Consider the following 16,489-nt stretch of genomic DNA (forward strand, 5'->3'; position numbering starts at 1 on the left):
TGCATCTGGATATGTCTTAAATGTGGCAAATGTATTTATTCATTTTAATAAGAAAAGTATCGTTCCTAAACGTACCTAACTCACTGATATGCCGTATGCACACTCATAGAGAGAAATAATATTTAGATGTTATCCTACGAAAAAATGCTTGAGCCTCAGCTTTCCATCATTTGGAATAAAAGGATGTGAATTTGCTATGCATAGACATAAATAATGCACGAATCTGCTGGTTATTTTGAAGAACAGTAAGACGAGACTGAGGGCTTTAATCAGGCTAGTCTAAGGCCCAAAAGGTGGGCCTCCAAGTTGGGGGGGGGGGGTGTTTCAGTGAAGCCCATAGGCCTCTTATCTAAGCCCAACAGATGGGCCTAATAAAAAAGCATAACCTCCGTGTGCGTCGCACGTGACTCAAAACATTGATTGCTACTATGTCCCAATTTCTTAAAGAGAGCGGATGAGATATATTGGGAGGACCATCTCAGGGTTGTTATTCATCCGCGTACTACCTTAAAGTGAAACATGGGGCCCACTCGATATAGCCGTTACTCGAGTGAGCGATGCTGTGGTAAGTTGCGAAATCAGGTCGGGTTTCAAAACTCTTCTCTCATTGGTTGCCTCACATCAAATTTTTTTAAGAGAAGGATGATCTGTAGACTAGTCTTGAGATAGTTCGTCGCCGCATCATTTTTTCCAAGTCCTATTTCAAATTTGTCGACCGTTGGACATCCCAACGTTCTTCTTTCGCCGAGACCACCATTCTCGCGAATATAGAAACCCAAGCGATCAAAAGAAGCAGCGAAACCCCAAGAAAAAGAAAACCCTCTTCGTCTCCCTCCATTCTCTCTTGAGTTCTTGCTTGAGATTTAATGGCGTCAGATTCAAACGGAGGAGGAGGAGGGGTGGATGTTCTCCAGATTGACGAGGCATACGAGTTCTCCGCTCCACGATTCTTCGACTTCAACAATGAAGAGACCGACGACGAGGTCCGGAAAGCCGAGCTCTGGTTCGAGACCTCTCTTAGCTACGCCCCTTCCCGTATGCATCCTCGAACTTTTGTTTGGTTTGCTTTCTGCGATTTCTTTCCACCATTTTAGGAAAGAACTCTCTCGCGTTCGTGATTTGGGTTTTGGATTTGAATTTTAGGTTTAATTGTTGTATTTTTCTTGCGTTGGTTTAGCCTTCATGCCAAGAATCAAAGAGGGGAGATCCGTTAAGATTGACAGCGTGTGCGATTTTGGAAACGTTGACATGACCCAAAAGGTTATTTTCCTTCTGATCAAAATTACCAATCTCCTCATTTGGAATTTGGCAGATAAGGTGAAAAAAAAATTGGGTCTTTTGTTGCCTTTTGATTAAATTTCTTCTCTCTCTTCTGATCTCTAACGTTAGGAATCAGAACCGGCAGAAACTGATGTGAAGGGAGACAAGCAAATGGATGCAGTAGATAACACTACAAGGTTAGTCATTTTTATCTTTTAACTGTCAGAAGCACCAACGCGTGCCTTCTGTTTGATGTTTAGCCGCAAAGGCTCCTATTTCTGTCTATATTGAAACTTTCCATGTTTAAACCCCCGTTGTTTCTTCAAAAGTGGCAAGCAGCTTGACATTGATCCGGATAGCAAAGGAGGAGAGCAGCGAGAAGTAAAGGATGGGAAGAGTTCCTTCGAGTTTGTAAGTCATAAGTTGGTCTTTTGAGTAGATTGATTTCCCCATAGCTATTTTTTCACTTCGGAGATTTTTCTGGCTTTCAGGTTCCCGAGGTTAAGCATTGTGAGATTGGTAGAATTGTTCCCTCTCAGTGTACAGGTCAGACAAGAGATGTTCCTGCTTTTGAGTTCCCTGTTCAATCTTCATCAAATGAGATGGAAGTCCCAGGTGAATAATTATGCTCTGGACCTTTAGAAAACCACTCATATTTCTGTACACATGCTTCTTAATAATTGTATAAATGGTGAGATATTGACAGATAGCGAAGCTTGCACTCCCAAAACGAAGAGGGCTTCCCTGAAAAGGCTAGCAGCTGCTAGTGTGAGAAACCAAGCAGTGGAGACTTGCACCCCCACAACACAGCAGAATCCGAATAATGGAGCAGCAGGTGCCATTTCAAAGCATTTGACGGCTAAGAAAATTGCTAGTATGGTCAAACAAACATCTGCTTTAAAGCCAAAGCCCAAATCACCTACAGTTCACTCTTCAAAAAGCACCAAACCAAAGAATGTAATTAAGTGAGTGCTCCTTCTCTTTACGCGCAACTAGTTGCTTCTTTTTTCACTTCATTTTTTGTCTTATCATTCTTCCAATACTCTTAGGTGTCCCAGCAGTATAGTTGGAAAGACTGCCATAGCTACTGATGTTGCTCAAGAAAATCAAGCCATAAAGAGGCAAAAATTGGATGGGGGGAGATCCAGACAGGTAGACATAATCATATTTTAATTGCACATTTGGAACTTGTCTTAGATCTGTTGTAGGCTTCATTTTCACTGATATCTTTTTATTTCTAGATTCTTAATGTTAAAAATAGGATGCTACCCCACAAGTCAAGATTGGGCTTACCAGCAGGCACTGATATGCTTTCATCTGCTGCCAAAGGTTATCAGGAAGACTCGCATTTACTTAAGGTATTAGAGATATTGCATGAATGATTAAATTATGTGCTTAGCCTTATGATGGAGGAACTAAATTGATTAAATCTTTGCTATTATCATATGAAACAGGAAGTGATACCATTCATTTCAGCAGCGGAGATGGTTAAAAAGTTTGAGTCGAGGACTAGAGATGTGGATATCTCTCAAAATAGATCATATACACAAGTTAGTCTCTTCCCATATATTTGGTTAGCTATTAAGAATTTTAGTTTTCCTTTCCTTCTTAAATTCTTATTCAATTTTCAAGAGGAATTTTCATGCATCCATCTGATTTAAGAGGACCAACTTGAAGACAACTGATATTTTTTCCGGTCTATTAAAGAGAATGATTGTCATGCCAGTGGCACTGGCCATAGCAACCTTGGCTCCGTATGGTGTATATATATATATATATATAGTTAACACGTGTCGTGCCGAGCCAGTGTGTCATTGACATATACTGAATAGTGAATAGTCCTTGAAATGCCAAAAATAATATTTATTGTCTAGAGCCTTAAAATAGATTTTATGCGTTAAATTAAAGTCCTTCAATAGTATATATTAGTTTGACATATGCAATTAGATTCTAATCTCATGTTCTTCCCGATTTTTCTCAGATTCAATTTGTTGGGAGAAATTATTTAGGGAACACAATTTTTTTCTTTTATTTTCAAATTTGAAGTATAATTTATATAGTTTAAGCATCAAAATGAAAAGGGGTATCAAAAGAGATGAAAGAGACCCTAATTAGGCTTCTTTAGAATAATATATACTTAATTCTAATGGCACATATCGATGAATTGTCATGAAAGAGTACATATCGACCCATGCCAATTGGCACGGCAATCTCTGAAATATATAGTGATAATTTTACATGATACTCCATAGAGGTCTATTTAGAGTACCTATCCTGTCTGCCATTTTTTGATGATTTGAAAGTAAAGTATGTTTATGCTGGTCGCAGAAATGTTTAATCTTTTATCATATAAATGTTCAGCCTTGGGAATGCCTTTGGAGCTATATGATATACTAACAATTCATCCTATGTAACTCCATTCAGGATGAAACAGCTTCCATGATACAAAGGAGGCCTAAGCTAATCTTGACCAGGCCAAAGGAACCTGAGCTACAGACAGCTCATAGGGTTCGAGCAGTGAGGGTCAAGAGTTCGGCGGAGTTAGAGGCAGAGATGTTGGCCAAGATTCCAAAGTTCAAAGCTCGACCTTTCAACAAGAAGGTGACCTTGAACTTCAGAATTTATTCCATCTGTCAGAATTTACTCCATCAGTCGGAATTTATTATGCTTACATAGTTGCTCTAATGGCAGATAAGGGAAGCTCCTTCACTCCCTGCATTGCCCAGAAGTACTCCACAACTTCCTGTTTTCCAAGTAATCAATCACTTTTGAAGGATATTAATGTTTTTATAAGTTGGTCGGTTGCATTAGCTGATCACCAGTTTCCTTTTTAACTGTCATATAGGAATTTCATTTCAAGACAATAGAGAGGGCTAACCGACATGAAGAAACTTCTTCAGTTATCTCTTCACTAGATACTTCTTCTCAGGTACACTCTTTGAATTGCATTACCTAATATATAATTGGTTGTCGAGGACTTAGAAAGAAAGTCTTTATGCAGAACAATCAGAGCAAGTCCCTCAAACTTACAGAACCGAGACCTCCGCAACTTGAAACAGCACTACGAGCAAGACCTTCAAAGTATGCAGATAATATTCAGAACTGGAAACAATCTTACTGTTGGATTTAGATATTAGTGAAGGGTCTAACAACATTACTTAACAGGGTCAAAAGTTCTCAGGAATTGGAGCTGGAGGAACTTGAAAGGGCTCCAAGGTTTAAGGCCAGGCCGCTCAACAAAAAGGTTCTTGGTCTTCTTCCTTCAGAAGATCTTATCCATATAATTTATGTACGTCTTTTGCTTAACAAATTCCAATGCAGATTCTTGAGAGCAAAGGAGACATTGGTTTGGTTTCTCATCCGAAGCCACAAATAACGACTCCGCAAGAGTTCCACTTTGCGACAAATGATAGGTTGGGAGCACCAGCAGCATCAGTTGCGGATCTCTTTGATAAGGTATAAAACTCATGTTTCTTTTTCTTAAACCTTTCATTGCATTCAGAATCATCTTCTTCTAGTCATGAAAAGCAGATAACTCACTTGTATCTTTCTTTCAGCTTTCATTGCATTCGGAATCTTCTTCTCGTTATGACAAGAATGAACCTCCTAGAATCACAATACCAAACCCTTTCCATCTCCACACAGAGGTGCGTAAATTTCAAGTGTGGCGTCAGCAGCAACGAGTTTGAATTCAACTAGTTAGTTGATCTTGCTGATTCTTTGTACTTCTTTTAGGAGAGAGGATATGAAAAGGAGAGGCAGCTCGCGATGCAGCTTTTGCAGAGACAATTGGAGGAGGAGAAGGCTAGAATTCCAAAGGCTAGCCCATATCCATACACCACAGATTATCCAGTGGTAAGGAAACACTTAAAAACATGCAACAACTTTTGTAGAAATTATAATTTGTTTCTCTTCTTCATACCATCCTTCTCTTGTCAAGGTTCCCCCGAAACCTGAGCCTAAGCCATGTACAAGGCCTGAGGGTTTCCAACTTGAGAGCTTAGTAAGGCACGAAGAAGAGATGCAGAGGAAGATGGAAGAGAAGGAAAGAATGGAAAGGGAAGAAGCACAGAAGAGACTTTTTAGAGCACTACCTATCTTGAAAGAGTAAGTCCAGCTATTTATTTATACTTGGTTTCCTTCACTATATAAGAAAAGGAAAATACTGAGAAGTCTTGCTCTGATTTCCTTGAAGGGATCCTATTCCACTTCCAGTGAAGGAGAGGAAGCCTCTTACTGAAGTCCAGGAATTTTTACTCCATGTAGACCATAGATCAGTGCAGAGATCTGAGTTTGATAAAAAGGTGCACCATCTCAATTACTCGTTGCATAATTTACATAATTTTATGTTAGACTATAGATCAGTGCAGAGATCTGAGTTTGATAAAAAGGTGCATCTCATGAATTACTCGTTACATGATTTACATAATTTTAAGTATTTCCTTGTCCTAAATTTCCATTGAGCATATTCAATATCTCTTCCTTTTTGTACTCTTTTTTTTCTTTGCTTATAATTGAATAGTTAATCATGGTTTCTTTTATCTGTGATGCAGATGAAGGAGAAAGAGGTGAAATACAAAAGATTGAGAGAAGAATCTGAAGCTGCAAAGATGGTAGGTTAATTTCCTATTTTCTCCTGATTATATATATATATATGATGGTAACTTTTCGTCCAAAATAATAACGTTTATACTTCTGAAGATGGAAGAAGAAAAGGTTGTGAAGCAAATGAGGAGAACGATGGTGCCCCATGCGAGGCCTCTTCCGAAGTTTGACAATCCTTTTCTTCCTCAAAGGTGAGCAGTTCTTTTTAAGCTCTCTTGGTGATATCTTTCCTTCTGCTGCACCTCCTCTATAAGATGCTAAGAAATTCTATCATTTGGAGTGCAGGTCAGCAAAGGAAGCAACGAAGCCAAAGTCGCCAGATCTTCGTGTGAACCATAGAGGAGAGAGACGCCATGCCTTTCATATGAGATGAATTTCTTGTGATAGTGCTGTTCAAGATTACTTGAACTGATCCAATGTTGTGTACAATGTAACTACAAATCTTACTTTAGAACTGATCCAATGCTTGTATTACTTGATATGTTCTTGTAGAGAAATTGTATTTTACCTTGAACTCCGGTTTGTCTAACAAAGAATTTGTGGGGAAAAGAAAATTTTCTTGTTTTTCACTGAGTGCTTAAAAAGTTGGACTTTTCTACATTTCTACTATTTCTAAATAATTTTTTTTTAAAAAAAAGACCATGAGAAAAATAAGAATAGAAAGGTTGATCCTGCAATGTACCAGAAATAAGAATTAAATTTTTCGAAGAAATGCAAGGTTGGGCAATGTTCCATGAGAATTGCATATGATTATTTTCTACCAATATTAAAGATGAATTTGCCACGAGGACTAAACAAATAAGGGTGTAGAGAAAACTTGGGAGAACAGTAGAAGAGGTTATAATAAACAAGACCGTAAATTGTCATTAGAAATGTCCCTCTCAAAATAGAAATAGACGCACATCTGATAAGCATGACCAGCATACGGTAAACTACATCAGCCAACATATTGTTTGTATGAAAAAAATGTTCTGCGATAATTCTAGATTCCACTTTCTTCAAACAGAGGTGTTTGCCCACACTGGCATAGAAAACTACCAAAAGGGAAGCAAAGAAAGATAGCAGCAGTATCAATATCAATTTAACCATGCACCAGGCCTAATCAGCAGTTCAGTACCATAATATCCTTGAACAATAAGGAGCATCATGAAGAACATACATTGTTGATGCATATAATAATTGACACCAAATAGTAAATGATCTTCGGAACCAAAAGTTACACAGATCATCAACAGAAATGAAAAGCAGGCTCAAAATAGATATGGCAGCAAAAGGCTGATGAGAGTGAAAGCAAAAAACACCCCGACACCAAATAGTAAATGATCTTCGGAACCAAAAGTTACACAGATCATCAACAGAAATGAAAAACAGGCTCAAAATAGATATGGCAGCGATGATTAGAGGCAACCTACAGAGGGCATCTCTTAACTTGTTCCTCCCCCTCTGAAGGCCAGAAATAATGGGTGACCAGCATACATGCAAGGTTACCAGATAAAGCTCATACTGTGCAGCTAGGGAGTGACCTTGTTGCATATCACCTTAACTCATTATTGGCCAAAAGATAAAATAATTATATATTTTATTCCGACGAGATCTGACAGATGCCCGGAAATAAAATGAAACTCCAATCATTATCATTTTTATCTATGTTCAATTGATCAGAATTCAGAACTAGAGTATGTTATTAGATTAGATGGGGGAACTACTCCACCCTCTTGTAATTTAATTGTCTCATATGCCTTATTCTAACTAAAGATTCCATTATGTTGACAGACTTTCAAGTTAAACTGCTTAACCTTTCATTTAAGGGACAAGTTGTAGTTTGAGCATCTACAAGAGCATAAATTTACACAAAAAATGGGTTTGCCAGAGTGAGCTCTAGGAGCATAAATGTAAATAAATTTCCTCTTAATGTGTGAAGTGAAAATAATTTGCTAAGTATATATTACATATTTCTGCTAATCACAACTAAGGAGGACAGAGCAAGGTCACACACTCACATCTTAAGTACTTCGTTGATAGTAAAATATGTAGAACAAATTTTGAAAACTGAAATTAAACTAAACTATACAAATTGCCTCAAGGAACAAGTTAAATATTAAACTCTCACGATTGACTGACACAAGAATCTACCTTTAGACTCTTCATTAAGTTTTCTTAGACTTCAGATAATCAAACAAGAGAAAAGCATTAGAAAAGCCAAATTAACTGAAAAGAAATTAAGAATTTTTCAGTGTTGTTACTTGTTAGGTTGTTCCAGTTACACCGGAGTGATACTTCTCAAATTGGTCCACTGCAATACTACAAACTACATGCAGATAATAAAAATGGAAGTGCCTCTTCATGCTAGGACATGATAATTGAAATATATTGATTAATCCAGATGTAGTCACATCAAGCACAGTGAATACTCACAGAGCTTTGAAATATCAGTTAACTTCCAACGAATGATGGACTCTATAGTTTTTCTACAACAAGAAGCGAAGATAAAAAAAGAAGCGCACGAAATCAACTTCAGATCAACTGCTGTAGAACGGCAAGCTGAACAATGGACATGAACTATTGCAAACCCTTCATCGTTGCAGTTGCCTTCTTGCCAGCCGCGGGCTCTTCTTTGGTATATAAACCTTGTAGCTCACCTACCAAAAATATAATAATAAAATCAATATGATGAGAAATATCATTTGCTAGTCTAATTTCAATGCACCAGTCTATTCGATATAAAGACATGCCATTCACCTGCACCATTTCTCCATCATGCATTCTAGAAAATGTCTTTTGCTCAAATTGAGAACCAGTAGTATTTTCTGCCACATGTACACTTCCATTCTTATTGACTTGCTCAACTTGAGAACTGGTTGTTTCTTCTACAGCAGGCACATTTTGATTCTTAGTGTTGTCGGAGGCAGCAAAGTCTGAAGCCAACCCTTCAGCTGATACCTCAATGTCAGCCTCGCAAATATTTTCATTTCCATGCTCAGCAGAATAACTTTTATCTGGGATAGCACTAGTTCGTTGCAAAGCTGTTCTTTCATTAGGTCTTTCAAGCTTCTTTACGTGATTCGGAGTTGTCCCAATATCAGAATAATTGTCAATAGATCTTGCAATCTTGCTAGCTTTAAGAGGCCTGACTATTATGCTATTTTCATTTTCATTTTCTTCTGGTATGCTTACAACAGATCGAATTCTAGGCCCAGTCAGGTGAATTCCACCTTGACTGCTTCCTTGCCTTTGAAGAGTTGTAGTTGGGTTGCATTGCAATAACTGGGTGTCTCTTGCCTCCACAACTCCATCGGCAGGCTTCGCCAACTCAGTCCGAACTGATTCATCCTTCTGGTCACTGCTAGGTGTTTTGATTGCAGAAGGCCCACCACGGAACTTCTTCAGATTCTCCAATGCTTTCTGTCTCAATATCAATTCCAAATCCTGGGCCTCCGAACTGTCAGTATTAGTCACAGTCTCACTCTTCTCACTCACGAGATCTATACCACAACCATTGATGTTCTCTGCTGGACTTCCATCCTCAACTTCTTTACCAGTCTTCTTCTCTGGTTCCTCATGATCGGCATTTGCCCTCCTTCCCTCTTCATAGTCCTCATCATTCCGCGAAGAAGGGAAGTCATCATAAGCCTGGATAATCTTATCCTCAACTTTTGCATCATTTGCAGAGGACGATTTGTGTTGTCTCTGCTGATCACTCCTTGCCTTGTGTTTCTCAGCACTATAACTTCTACTTCTGCTACGGCCACGGCTGCTACTTCTACCACTTTCCTCACAAATTGAGCAGCTCGGAGACCTCCTTGACCTCTTCCGACTTCTTCCCCTCCCCCTTTCCTTCTTCTCCTTCTCCCTTTTCTTATTCCTACCTCTCCTCCTCAATTTCACCTTCTTATCACGCGATGGACTTCGCGACCTGTCGGAATACGAGCAAGTCGAGCAACTACGGCTTGAATAACCACTCGATGAGGAAAGACTGCGATATCGGGCCTTGCGGGACGTGATCTTATTTTTCTCGGACTTCTTCTTGCGCAGCGAGATCTTCTTGCGAGAACGGGACCCGTCATCGGAGTAGGAAGAGCACGACGAATCGCGGCGCGACCGGCGGCGGCGCTTTTTGGATTTCATCTTCTTGTTCTCTCCCCGATCCTGCGGGACATCAAATCTAATCATCTAGTAAAGAGGAATGGGAGCTTTGATTCGATATAATTGACAGATAAAGAGAGAAGAGTGGAGTCCCTACCTCGTCGGAGCGCCTCTTCTTGAGGGTTTTGGTCTTCATTGGTGGATTTAGAGCACCTGCAAGAGGAAAGAAAGAAGAAGAGGGAAAAGAAGGCGAGGGAATTGAGATGGAAGGAGAGGAGTTACCGCGAAAGAGCGATCGGAGGAGAAGATGCCCCTTTTAATATAAGGGAATTGGGCAGTGCGCTCGATTTGGGGGATAGTAGGAGAAGCCCTAATTTGGATTTGGAGAGGACGTGGAGCAGATCGGAGACAGATTGCTACGGCATGGGACTTTTTGTTATGCATACACATAAATACATTTACAATAATTATTCTAAAATATAACCTACTTATTTTAAAATAATAACTAAATATTATAATAAATAAAATTTATATTTTATATCACACACTATTTTAATTACTAATTTATCCTTAATATTTATCCCATCAATCTATTTTTTTTTTATATTTATCATAATTTTATAAAAATTTATGCTCTTTTGTGTGCCCTAAACAGCCTCCTAATATGTAACAATAATATTAAATAATAAATTTTATTAATAACACTGAAAGATATAGTTGCCTCGGAGGAACCAAAATTATACCTCGGGTAAATGAAACCAGAGAAGACTTTGCTTGAGCCTTAATAATAGCAGCACTATTCAGTTTCGTCCCAACAATCCACAATCTAGACTTAGAAAACTTTTTAAATATTTTAACAAATGAAATAGTTTGGAAACATGTTTCATATCTGTCTAGTTTCAATGTATATTATACAATTAAGTTTATAGAGAAAATAAATACTACAATACAATACCCTCTAGCAAATCTTATGTGTAGCAAAATTGGGATCTAAGAAGGTGAAATATCAACGAAGGAGAGTATGAATATATATATATATATATATATATATATTCAAAATGTGGGAAAACTTAGAAGAATTATCGGAATAAGTCGAACCTTAATAATAATAATAATAATAATAATAATAATAATTATTATTATTATTATTATTATTATTATTATATATAAAAGAAAAAATGAAGTCGCACGTGTGGCTTCCAGGACAAGCCTCACTACCTCCCTCCCCTTTAAAACCGAAAAGCTCTTCCTCTTCTCTTCTCCAAGACTCCAACGCACATCCCGAGATGCCCGAGCCGGACGCAGACGTGATCCCGTGGATGGTCGAATTCCTCCTCCGCCAACCCCTCCCTTCCTCCCTCACCAAACCGCTCCTCCGCTCTTGCCTTCCTTCCTCTCTCTCTCCCCGCCTAACCAAAACCCTCCTACTCCGCCGCCTGTCCGACGACCTCTCCTTCCGACTCCTCTCTTCGGTTACTCTCCATTCCCTCGAACTCCTCGCCGACTCCTCCGACTCCTCTCCGCTCCTCTCCGCCGCTTATTCCGCCGTCGCCGTCCACCTCACCGTCAAGCCTCTGAAGGACTCTTCCATCTCCGACTTCTTCGAGGCGGTCAATCGGATATGGAACCGCGGCGTCGCTGATCTCGAGGCGTGTTTGGGGAAGCGGAAGGGGTTGGTGTCGACGGGGTTGAGGGAGGCGAGGAGGGAGATGGAGGCGGCGGTGGTGGATCCGGCGGTGAGGGAGGAGTTGGTGGGGAGGGAGACGGAAGGGAGGGCGTTGGAGGCGTTGAGGGAGTGTCTGGAAGAAGTGGAGAAAGAATTGGGGCCGACGTTTCTCGAACTTGCGGCAGAGGCGATTGGTGCGGAGAGTAAAGGGAAGAATTTGGAAGCCCAGCTAGATCGGGCGTTGGGGGAATCGAGTGGAAAGGTGGAAGCTTTACGGGCTGGAAGATGTGAAAAGGGTGATGGATTGCTTGGATCAGGTACTCTTGTTGTATAAATTTAGGAACGCTAGTTTGCCACGCTTTCTTAGCCAAATTCTGGAGAATTATAACAAATTTCCCAACTTTTTGCTATTGGTAGACGATCGTGCGGAGAATATACATGCGAAGTTGGACTTAAAGCAAACATCTTCTTTATATAGAGTTAAAGGAATTGGTCATTCAGAGAATACTAATGTTGTCGATAGGAAGAACAATGATAATGATGCAGTGTTCGAGCATGAACATATGGATAAAGAGCGTTCTAATCTGAACGATATTGAACAGACCCAAAAGGGGGTGTTTGTGAAAAGCAACTTTGGCTTTGTTGGCAGGGATATTGAAGATGGAAATTGTGACAAAGCTGCATTTACAAAGAGGAATGGTAATTGTGGTGCACCGCGACGGCCTAGTATAATGGAGAGGAATCCAACTGCTCATACATATGAGGTGATATAATTGTCGTACTTCCACTGCAAAATTTGCTTTGGTCTGACTTGTACTGCAAAATTTTGCTTCATTGTATGTAAAAGACATGCATTTACGACTACCTACTCACTTTAATTGCACCTTCTATATAAGAAAAATCCAGAAATTTAGGGTAGCATTCATTATTTGGGAAAATATGTGTTTTTCACTTGTTTTGCGGCCTCTGTTTTAGTTGCTGTTTTATTTTCTTGTAATGTCTAAAATTGGTTCCAATGACTTAATCACGAAGCTCAGGCATGGCCATAATGACAGCCTTGATATCAGTTGTGCAATATCATTTCTGTATTTAGTTTTCCTCTTGCTTACTGCTTTGATAGCTTCCAATTTTTATTTTTTTGCAGTGGGATGATTCATTCCAATCTCCATTTGCATCTAATCCTCCAGAGGAGCTTCATTTCTCCAGTCCCAAGAATGGAAAGCCTTCTTTAGATGTTGAAGATAACATGCAATTCATTTTACGTAAAAGAAGAAAGAAATGGAGTCCATTGGAAGAGGAGACTCTGAGAAAAGCTGTGGAAAGGTATCCAAGTACTTGTGCCATACGAAAATATCATATCAGTTTTAAACAAGACTACAAGAGGAAGCATCATCTTAGACATGCCTAGCAATTATGTGTTGAAAAATAAGGTCAATTGGAAGAGGATACTTCAAGAAAAGCCGCGGAAAAGTGTCCCAAGTATTATGTGCCATATTTACTGTAGGAAGCATACATTTATTATGCCTAACAATAGGTCTTGCAAGTTCTTAGTTTTGAACTTCTTCACCTTTAGAACTGTTTGGCAACCTGCAATTCGTCGATCTCTTGCAACTGTGGGTGCCAGTGACTGATTTTCACCTGTTTTCTCATTGCATTTAGGCTAGTTCATATTTGATCCAACTAGAGTCTGTTTCCCAGCATTTTGACATGTAGTAGAATAGCCACATCTCAAGTTGCAACCGCACCTGCATGTCTCTTGTGCCATTCACAGGTTTCAATTTGTGACTACCCGCATATCTTACCCTTCATTCACTACAGGACCAAAACCAGAACCTCCCTGCTCCTTCAAGCTGTACTGCATATGCAATTTTTCTTGTTTTCTCTAATAAAAAATACTATTGCGTTATCAGACATGACAATCCTGATTGCATTTGAATTCTTGCAACTAGCATGAACCACCCACTCAATTGGTAACTTTAGTAACAAGTTAGATCTTATACTATCTTTTACTTCAATTTCTTGAATAATGTGGAAATGATTTTTTAATTATCCTATCATCACAAATGTGAAGGCACGGGGCTGGTAGGTGGAAATTTATTAAGAACTGCCATCCCAAGATATTCAAAGACAGAACAGAGGTATCTAGTGTAGTCAGCATTAGCTCTTTTTTACTTCCTTAAATGTATTTAATAGTAGTCAGTGACCAACTGTTTCATTGGTTAGGTCGATTTGAAGGATAAATGGAGAAATTTGATGAGGCAGTACTAGTTGGTTCTTTGCCTAGCTATGCAGCTTGTGGCTGTTTCTTGCTTCTCATCTTACGGACTCTTTGGCAGTCAGATTGCTCAACTCTAATATTGTGAAGTCCTATACCAGAGGAATATGCATTTTCTCAATATGCGGCATCGTGATATTGTCTTCTCTTTTCTTCTTACTAAATCAATGCTTAATTTTTATTTCGAACCACAGGTTCATGATAGTAGGAGTGGTTTCTTGCTGAGCAATAATGTGCTTTTGAGCGCCGTGCACATTCTAAAACCTCTCAAGCAATGCAACCAGCAGCAATTAAGAATATCCAAAATCCATTAAGTTGCGGTGGCATCTCTACTCCTTGATTGCTTCTAAACTTGTCATCTGAAACCTGGTAAACGAAACCTAGTGGTGTAACTGTGTAAGCCGACCAACTTTCTTTTTCTAAATTATGATTCTTTATCTCTTCACACTGGAACTATCTGGCAAAACAAAGACTGATATCATTTAGTATCACTCTTTGGAGCTATGATACTTCACTTCAGTGTCTGTAAGATCCAGTATAATGGAAATATTCAAGTTAATTCCCCCTCTTTGTAGTAGGATAAATATGGTCTTCTACTTTCTCCCTTTCTTTAGTTTGATTTGACCTTATTTCTCTTCACGAAATTTTGGTCATCTTTTTTTCTTTTCACCGAAGCTGGTGTTAGATATCTTTATCTACTAACACTCCAAGCAAATGACAATATTTGTATTGGAGCGGTTATGGTGGAGCTCTTTTGGATTTTTTTTTTATTATTCTTTTCTTATGAGTTAATATCTTGTTACTATTTCTAGAGTGTTTGCCGTCGGACCTTCAAGGTAGTTTTGTAGGTTTACACATAAGATAGCAATGTTGCATGAATTTGGCAATGGATCTGTAACCTCTTAACATTGTATTTGAAGCCTGCTTGATGTACTTGTAAACTCCTATTGCTAATAAAACATCTTTTATTTGTTCCTTTTTCCAGTATGAATGTTGCATATTGTGCACTATCTTGCCGTTCTATTACTGGAGTTATTCTGTTCAGGATATTAGGTTCTAATTCCCTTATTGCAACACTTTGTTTTGGTGATATTTTGGATTTCCAATCTGCAATGATGCAGCATAATTAGCTTTTACATACTCCATGCTCCAGATGTCTTCATGTACCAATAAAGAGCATTCTCTTTTCTCCTAAAGTGTTCTCTGTGTAAGATACTCAAAATCTTGGCTCACTCGAATCTCCATTTATCCAAACAATTCTATGACTTGAGCTGAGCTAGTCTTTTACATAGTAAAAGAGAAATTGATCCAAATAAATACTACTTTTCAAAAGTACAGTGCCCTTCAAGCATAAATGTAATAAAAGTAGAATTAGTCTTTTATCCGATCATAACTACGGGCCGAGTCAGCAAGAGTAGAGATATTTTCGCAATTCCACGTCGGGGCCCACCCCTCCATTCTTATCCGCCACGTCTTCACCTCATTTAACGCCTTCCCCCGCGACAGCGGACTCGAGGACACCATTTCAACGACCCAGTTCTCGTCACCTCCCTTCGCAGCATATCGTGTATGCCTTCGACTTACAAAAGATTTTACTGGCCATCGGCTAAACTCGTCATCAACGATGCTATCAAGTGATTGACGACTCTACGGACTAATCGTAGAAATTTTGGTACATGCACCTATCATTGCAGTGGTTAGCTTACCGAAAGGTAGTGGAATCTATGGCGGTGGCCATTATAAATGAGCACTAATCTGAGAGATCTAAAGAGAGAATTAATCAGTTAACTATGGTGCTCGGCAAGATGTGGGATGACGTAGTCGCCGGGCCCCAGCCGGAGACGGGCCTCGAGAAGCTGAGGAAACTCACCACAAAGACTTTGGACATTAAAGGTTAATTCGCTCAACTTCTTTTACTAATCCTTCTCTTTGAATTTAGTTATGCTTAGCGATCGATCACTTCGTTTGTTAACTTCAATTCCTTCTAACAAATTAGCTGGGGAAGGGGAGAGCAGCAACAAGTACCAGAGATCGATGTCGATGCCGGCTACCCCCGGAACGCCGTCGACGCCGACCACCCCTTCCGCCCCTCAGAAAAGCAACGTGTGGCGCAGCGTCTTCAACCCGGGGAGCAACCTCGCCACCAAGACCCTCGGCTCCAACTTGTTCGACAAACCCCAGCCCAATTCCCCTACTGTCTACGACTGGTACGTACGTACGTAAAAGAAGTAATGATCAGAAGAGAAGAAATAAAACTAATAAAATTACAACAAAGATTTTAAACAACTTGCAAACACCGCAGGCTCTACAGTGGCGAAACAAGAAGCACCCATCGTTGATCGAATAGATGAAGAACTTAGCCGAAGGGTGGAAGAGGAGGAGGAGGAAGAGGGCTTGCTCTCTCACAGATCTTTGCTGTTTTGTGTGCTCGTCTATTATATATGTTTCTCGTTTTTTCCTTTTAATTTATCCTGTGCGAGATGGCGTCTTCTGTTATGTAAATAAATTATATATGGCATGTATGATGATGAGCAATAAATAACAAGCTAATTTTTAATTTTGCCTCTTGAGGATTCCGATCATTAATCTTGACAACAAAG

The 16,489-nt window shown here is 39.4% G+C and overlaps 4 protein-coding genes across 7 annotated transcripts; 3 read left to right on the forward strand and 1 right to left on the reverse strand.

The window, feature by feature from the left end:
• Positions 1-764: 764 nt before the first annotated feature.
• On the forward strand, positions 765-6,434 carry LOC140783287 (protein TPX2). Its single transcript, XM_073130115.1, has 22 exons — positions 765-1,035; positions 1,178-1,260; positions 1,390-1,457; positions 1,590-1,671; positions 1,752-1,875; positions 1,967-2,225; positions 2,310-2,412; positions 2,502-2,618; positions 2,715-2,810; positions 3,685-3,861; positions 3,952-4,014; positions 4,106-4,189; positions 4,262-4,341; positions 4,426-4,504; positions 4,582-4,716; positions 4,818-4,907; positions 4,996-5,115; positions 5,201-5,367; positions 5,456-5,564; positions 5,814-5,873; positions 5,962-6,056; positions 6,151-6,434. Exons 1-22 carry the CDS (start codon positions 867-869, stop codon positions 6,236-6,238), a joined length of 2,448 nt encoding a protein of 815 aa, XP_072986216.1. The 5' UTR covers positions 765-866; the 3' UTR covers positions 6,239-6,434.
• Positions 6,435-8,209: 1,775 nt separating this feature from the next.
• LOC140783752 (uncharacterized) lies at positions 8,210-10,410 on the reverse strand. Of its 2 annotated transcripts, none has more exons than XM_073130777.1 (3): positions 10,106-10,410; positions 8,605-10,011; positions 8,210-8,504 (listed from the first exon to the last, which is right to left on the reverse strand). In XM_073130777.1, exons 1-3 carry the CDS (start codon positions 10,142-10,144, stop codon positions 8,439-8,441), a joined length of 1,512 nt encoding a protein of 503 aa, XP_072986878.1. In that variant the 5' UTR covers positions 10,145-10,410; the 3' UTR covers positions 8,210-8,438. The 2 variants fall into 2 exon arrangements, with proteins under 2 accessions (XP_072986878.1, XP_072986879.1); XM_073130778.1 differs by having other exon boundaries at positions 8,605-10,027; positions 10,106-10,371.
• A 721-nt stretch (positions 10,411-11,131) lies between these two features.
• Positions 11,132-14,451, forward strand: LOC140784841 (uncharacterized). Of its 3 annotated transcripts, XR_012108321.1 has the most exons (6): positions 11,132-11,931; positions 12,032-12,378; positions 12,759-12,937; positions 13,686-13,752; positions 13,838-13,973; positions 14,084-14,451. XR_012108321.1 is itself a non-coding variant. In XM_073132430.1 (5 exons), the coding sequence occupies exons 1-5, from the start codon at positions 11,235-11,237 to the stop codon at positions 13,880-13,882; spliced, it is 1,335 nt and encodes a 444-aa protein (XP_072988531.1). In that variant the 5' UTR covers positions 11,132-11,234; the 3' UTR covers positions 13,883-14,451. The 3 variants fall into 3 exon arrangements, 2 of the variants coding, with proteins under 2 accessions (XP_072988531.1, XP_072988532.1); XM_073132430.1 differs by having other exon boundaries at positions 13,838-14,451; XM_073132431.1 differs by lacking the exons at positions 13,686-13,752; positions 13,838-13,973.
• A 951-nt stretch (positions 14,452-15,402) lies between these two features.
• LOC140783803 (dormancy-associated protein 1-like) lies at positions 15,403-16,446 on the forward strand. Its single transcript, XM_073130867.1, has 3 exons — positions 15,403-15,782; positions 15,886-16,096; positions 16,192-16,446. The coding sequence occupies exons 1-3, from the start codon at positions 15,680-15,682 to the stop codon at positions 16,226-16,228; spliced, it is 351 nt and encodes a 116-aa protein (XP_072986968.1). The 5' UTR covers positions 15,403-15,679; the 3' UTR covers positions 16,229-16,446.
• Positions 16,447-16,489: the final 43 nt, after the last annotated feature.

This window comes from Typha latifolia, chromosome 3, assembly GCF_019914945.1.
Source record: "Typha latifolia isolate L0001 chromosome 3, TyphaL0001v2, whole genome shotgun sequence".
NCBI classification, from domain to species: domain Eukaryota; kingdom Viridiplantae; phylum Streptophyta; class Magnoliopsida; order Poales; family Typhaceae; genus Typha; species Typha latifolia.

What these genes read in the sequence shown, in the direction of transcription:
- LOC140783752 (XM_073130777.1), bottom strand. Translation starts at nt 10,144, where the DNA reads ATGAAGACCAAAACCCTCAAGAAGAGGCGCTCCGACGAG. An exon ending in AGAAGAGGCGCTCCGACGAG is followed by an intron (nt 10,012 to 10,105) that starts GTAGGGACTCCA and finishes GATGTCCCGCAG; the next exon opens with GATCGGGGAGAGAACAAGAA. An exon ending in ATGATGGAGAAATGGTGCAG is followed by an intron (nt 8,505 to 8,604) that starts GTGAATGGCATG and finishes TATTTTTGGTAG; the next exon opens with GTGAGCTACAAGGTTTATAT.
- LOC140784841 (XM_073132430.1), top strand. Translation starts at nt 11,235, where the DNA reads ATGCCCGAGCCGGACGCAGACGTGATCCCGTGGATGGTCGAATTCCTC. An exon ending in CTGAGAAAAGCTGTGGAAAG is followed by an intron (nt 12,938 to 13,685) that starts GTATCCAAGTAC and finishes ACAAATGTGAAG; the next exon opens with GCACGGGGCTGGTAGGTGGA. An exon ending in TATTCAAAGACAGAACAGAG is followed by an intron (nt 13,753 to 13,837) that starts GTATCTAGTGTA and finishes TTCATTGGTTAG; the next exon opens with GTCGATTTGAAGGATAAATG.
- LOC140783287 (XM_073130115.1), top strand. Translation starts at nt 867, where the DNA reads ATGGCGTCAGATTCAAACGGAGGAGGAGGAGGGGTGGATGTTCTCCAG. An exon ending in AAAATAGATCATATACACAA is followed by an intron (nt 2,811 to 3,684) that starts GTTAGTCTCTTC and finishes AACTCCATTCAG; the next exon opens with GATGAAACAGCTTCCATGAT. An exon ending in CACTAGATACTTCTTCTCAG is followed by an intron (nt 4,190 to 4,261) that starts GTACACTCTTTG and finishes GTCTTTATGCAG; the next exon opens with AACAATCAGAGCAAGTCCCT.
- LOC140783803 (XM_073130867.1), top strand. Translation starts at nt 15,680, where the DNA reads ATGGTGCTCGGCAAGATGTGGGATGACGTAGTCGCCGGGCCCCAGCCG. An exon ending in AAAGACTTTGGACATTAAAG is followed by an intron (nt 15,783 to 15,885) that starts GTTAATTCGCTC and finishes CTAACAAATTAG; the next exon opens with CTGGGGAAGGGGAGAGCAGC. An exon ending in TCCCCTACTGTCTACGACTG is followed by an intron (nt 16,097 to 16,191) that starts GTACGTACGTAC and finishes CAAACACCGCAG; the next exon opens with GCTCTACAGTGGCGAAACAA.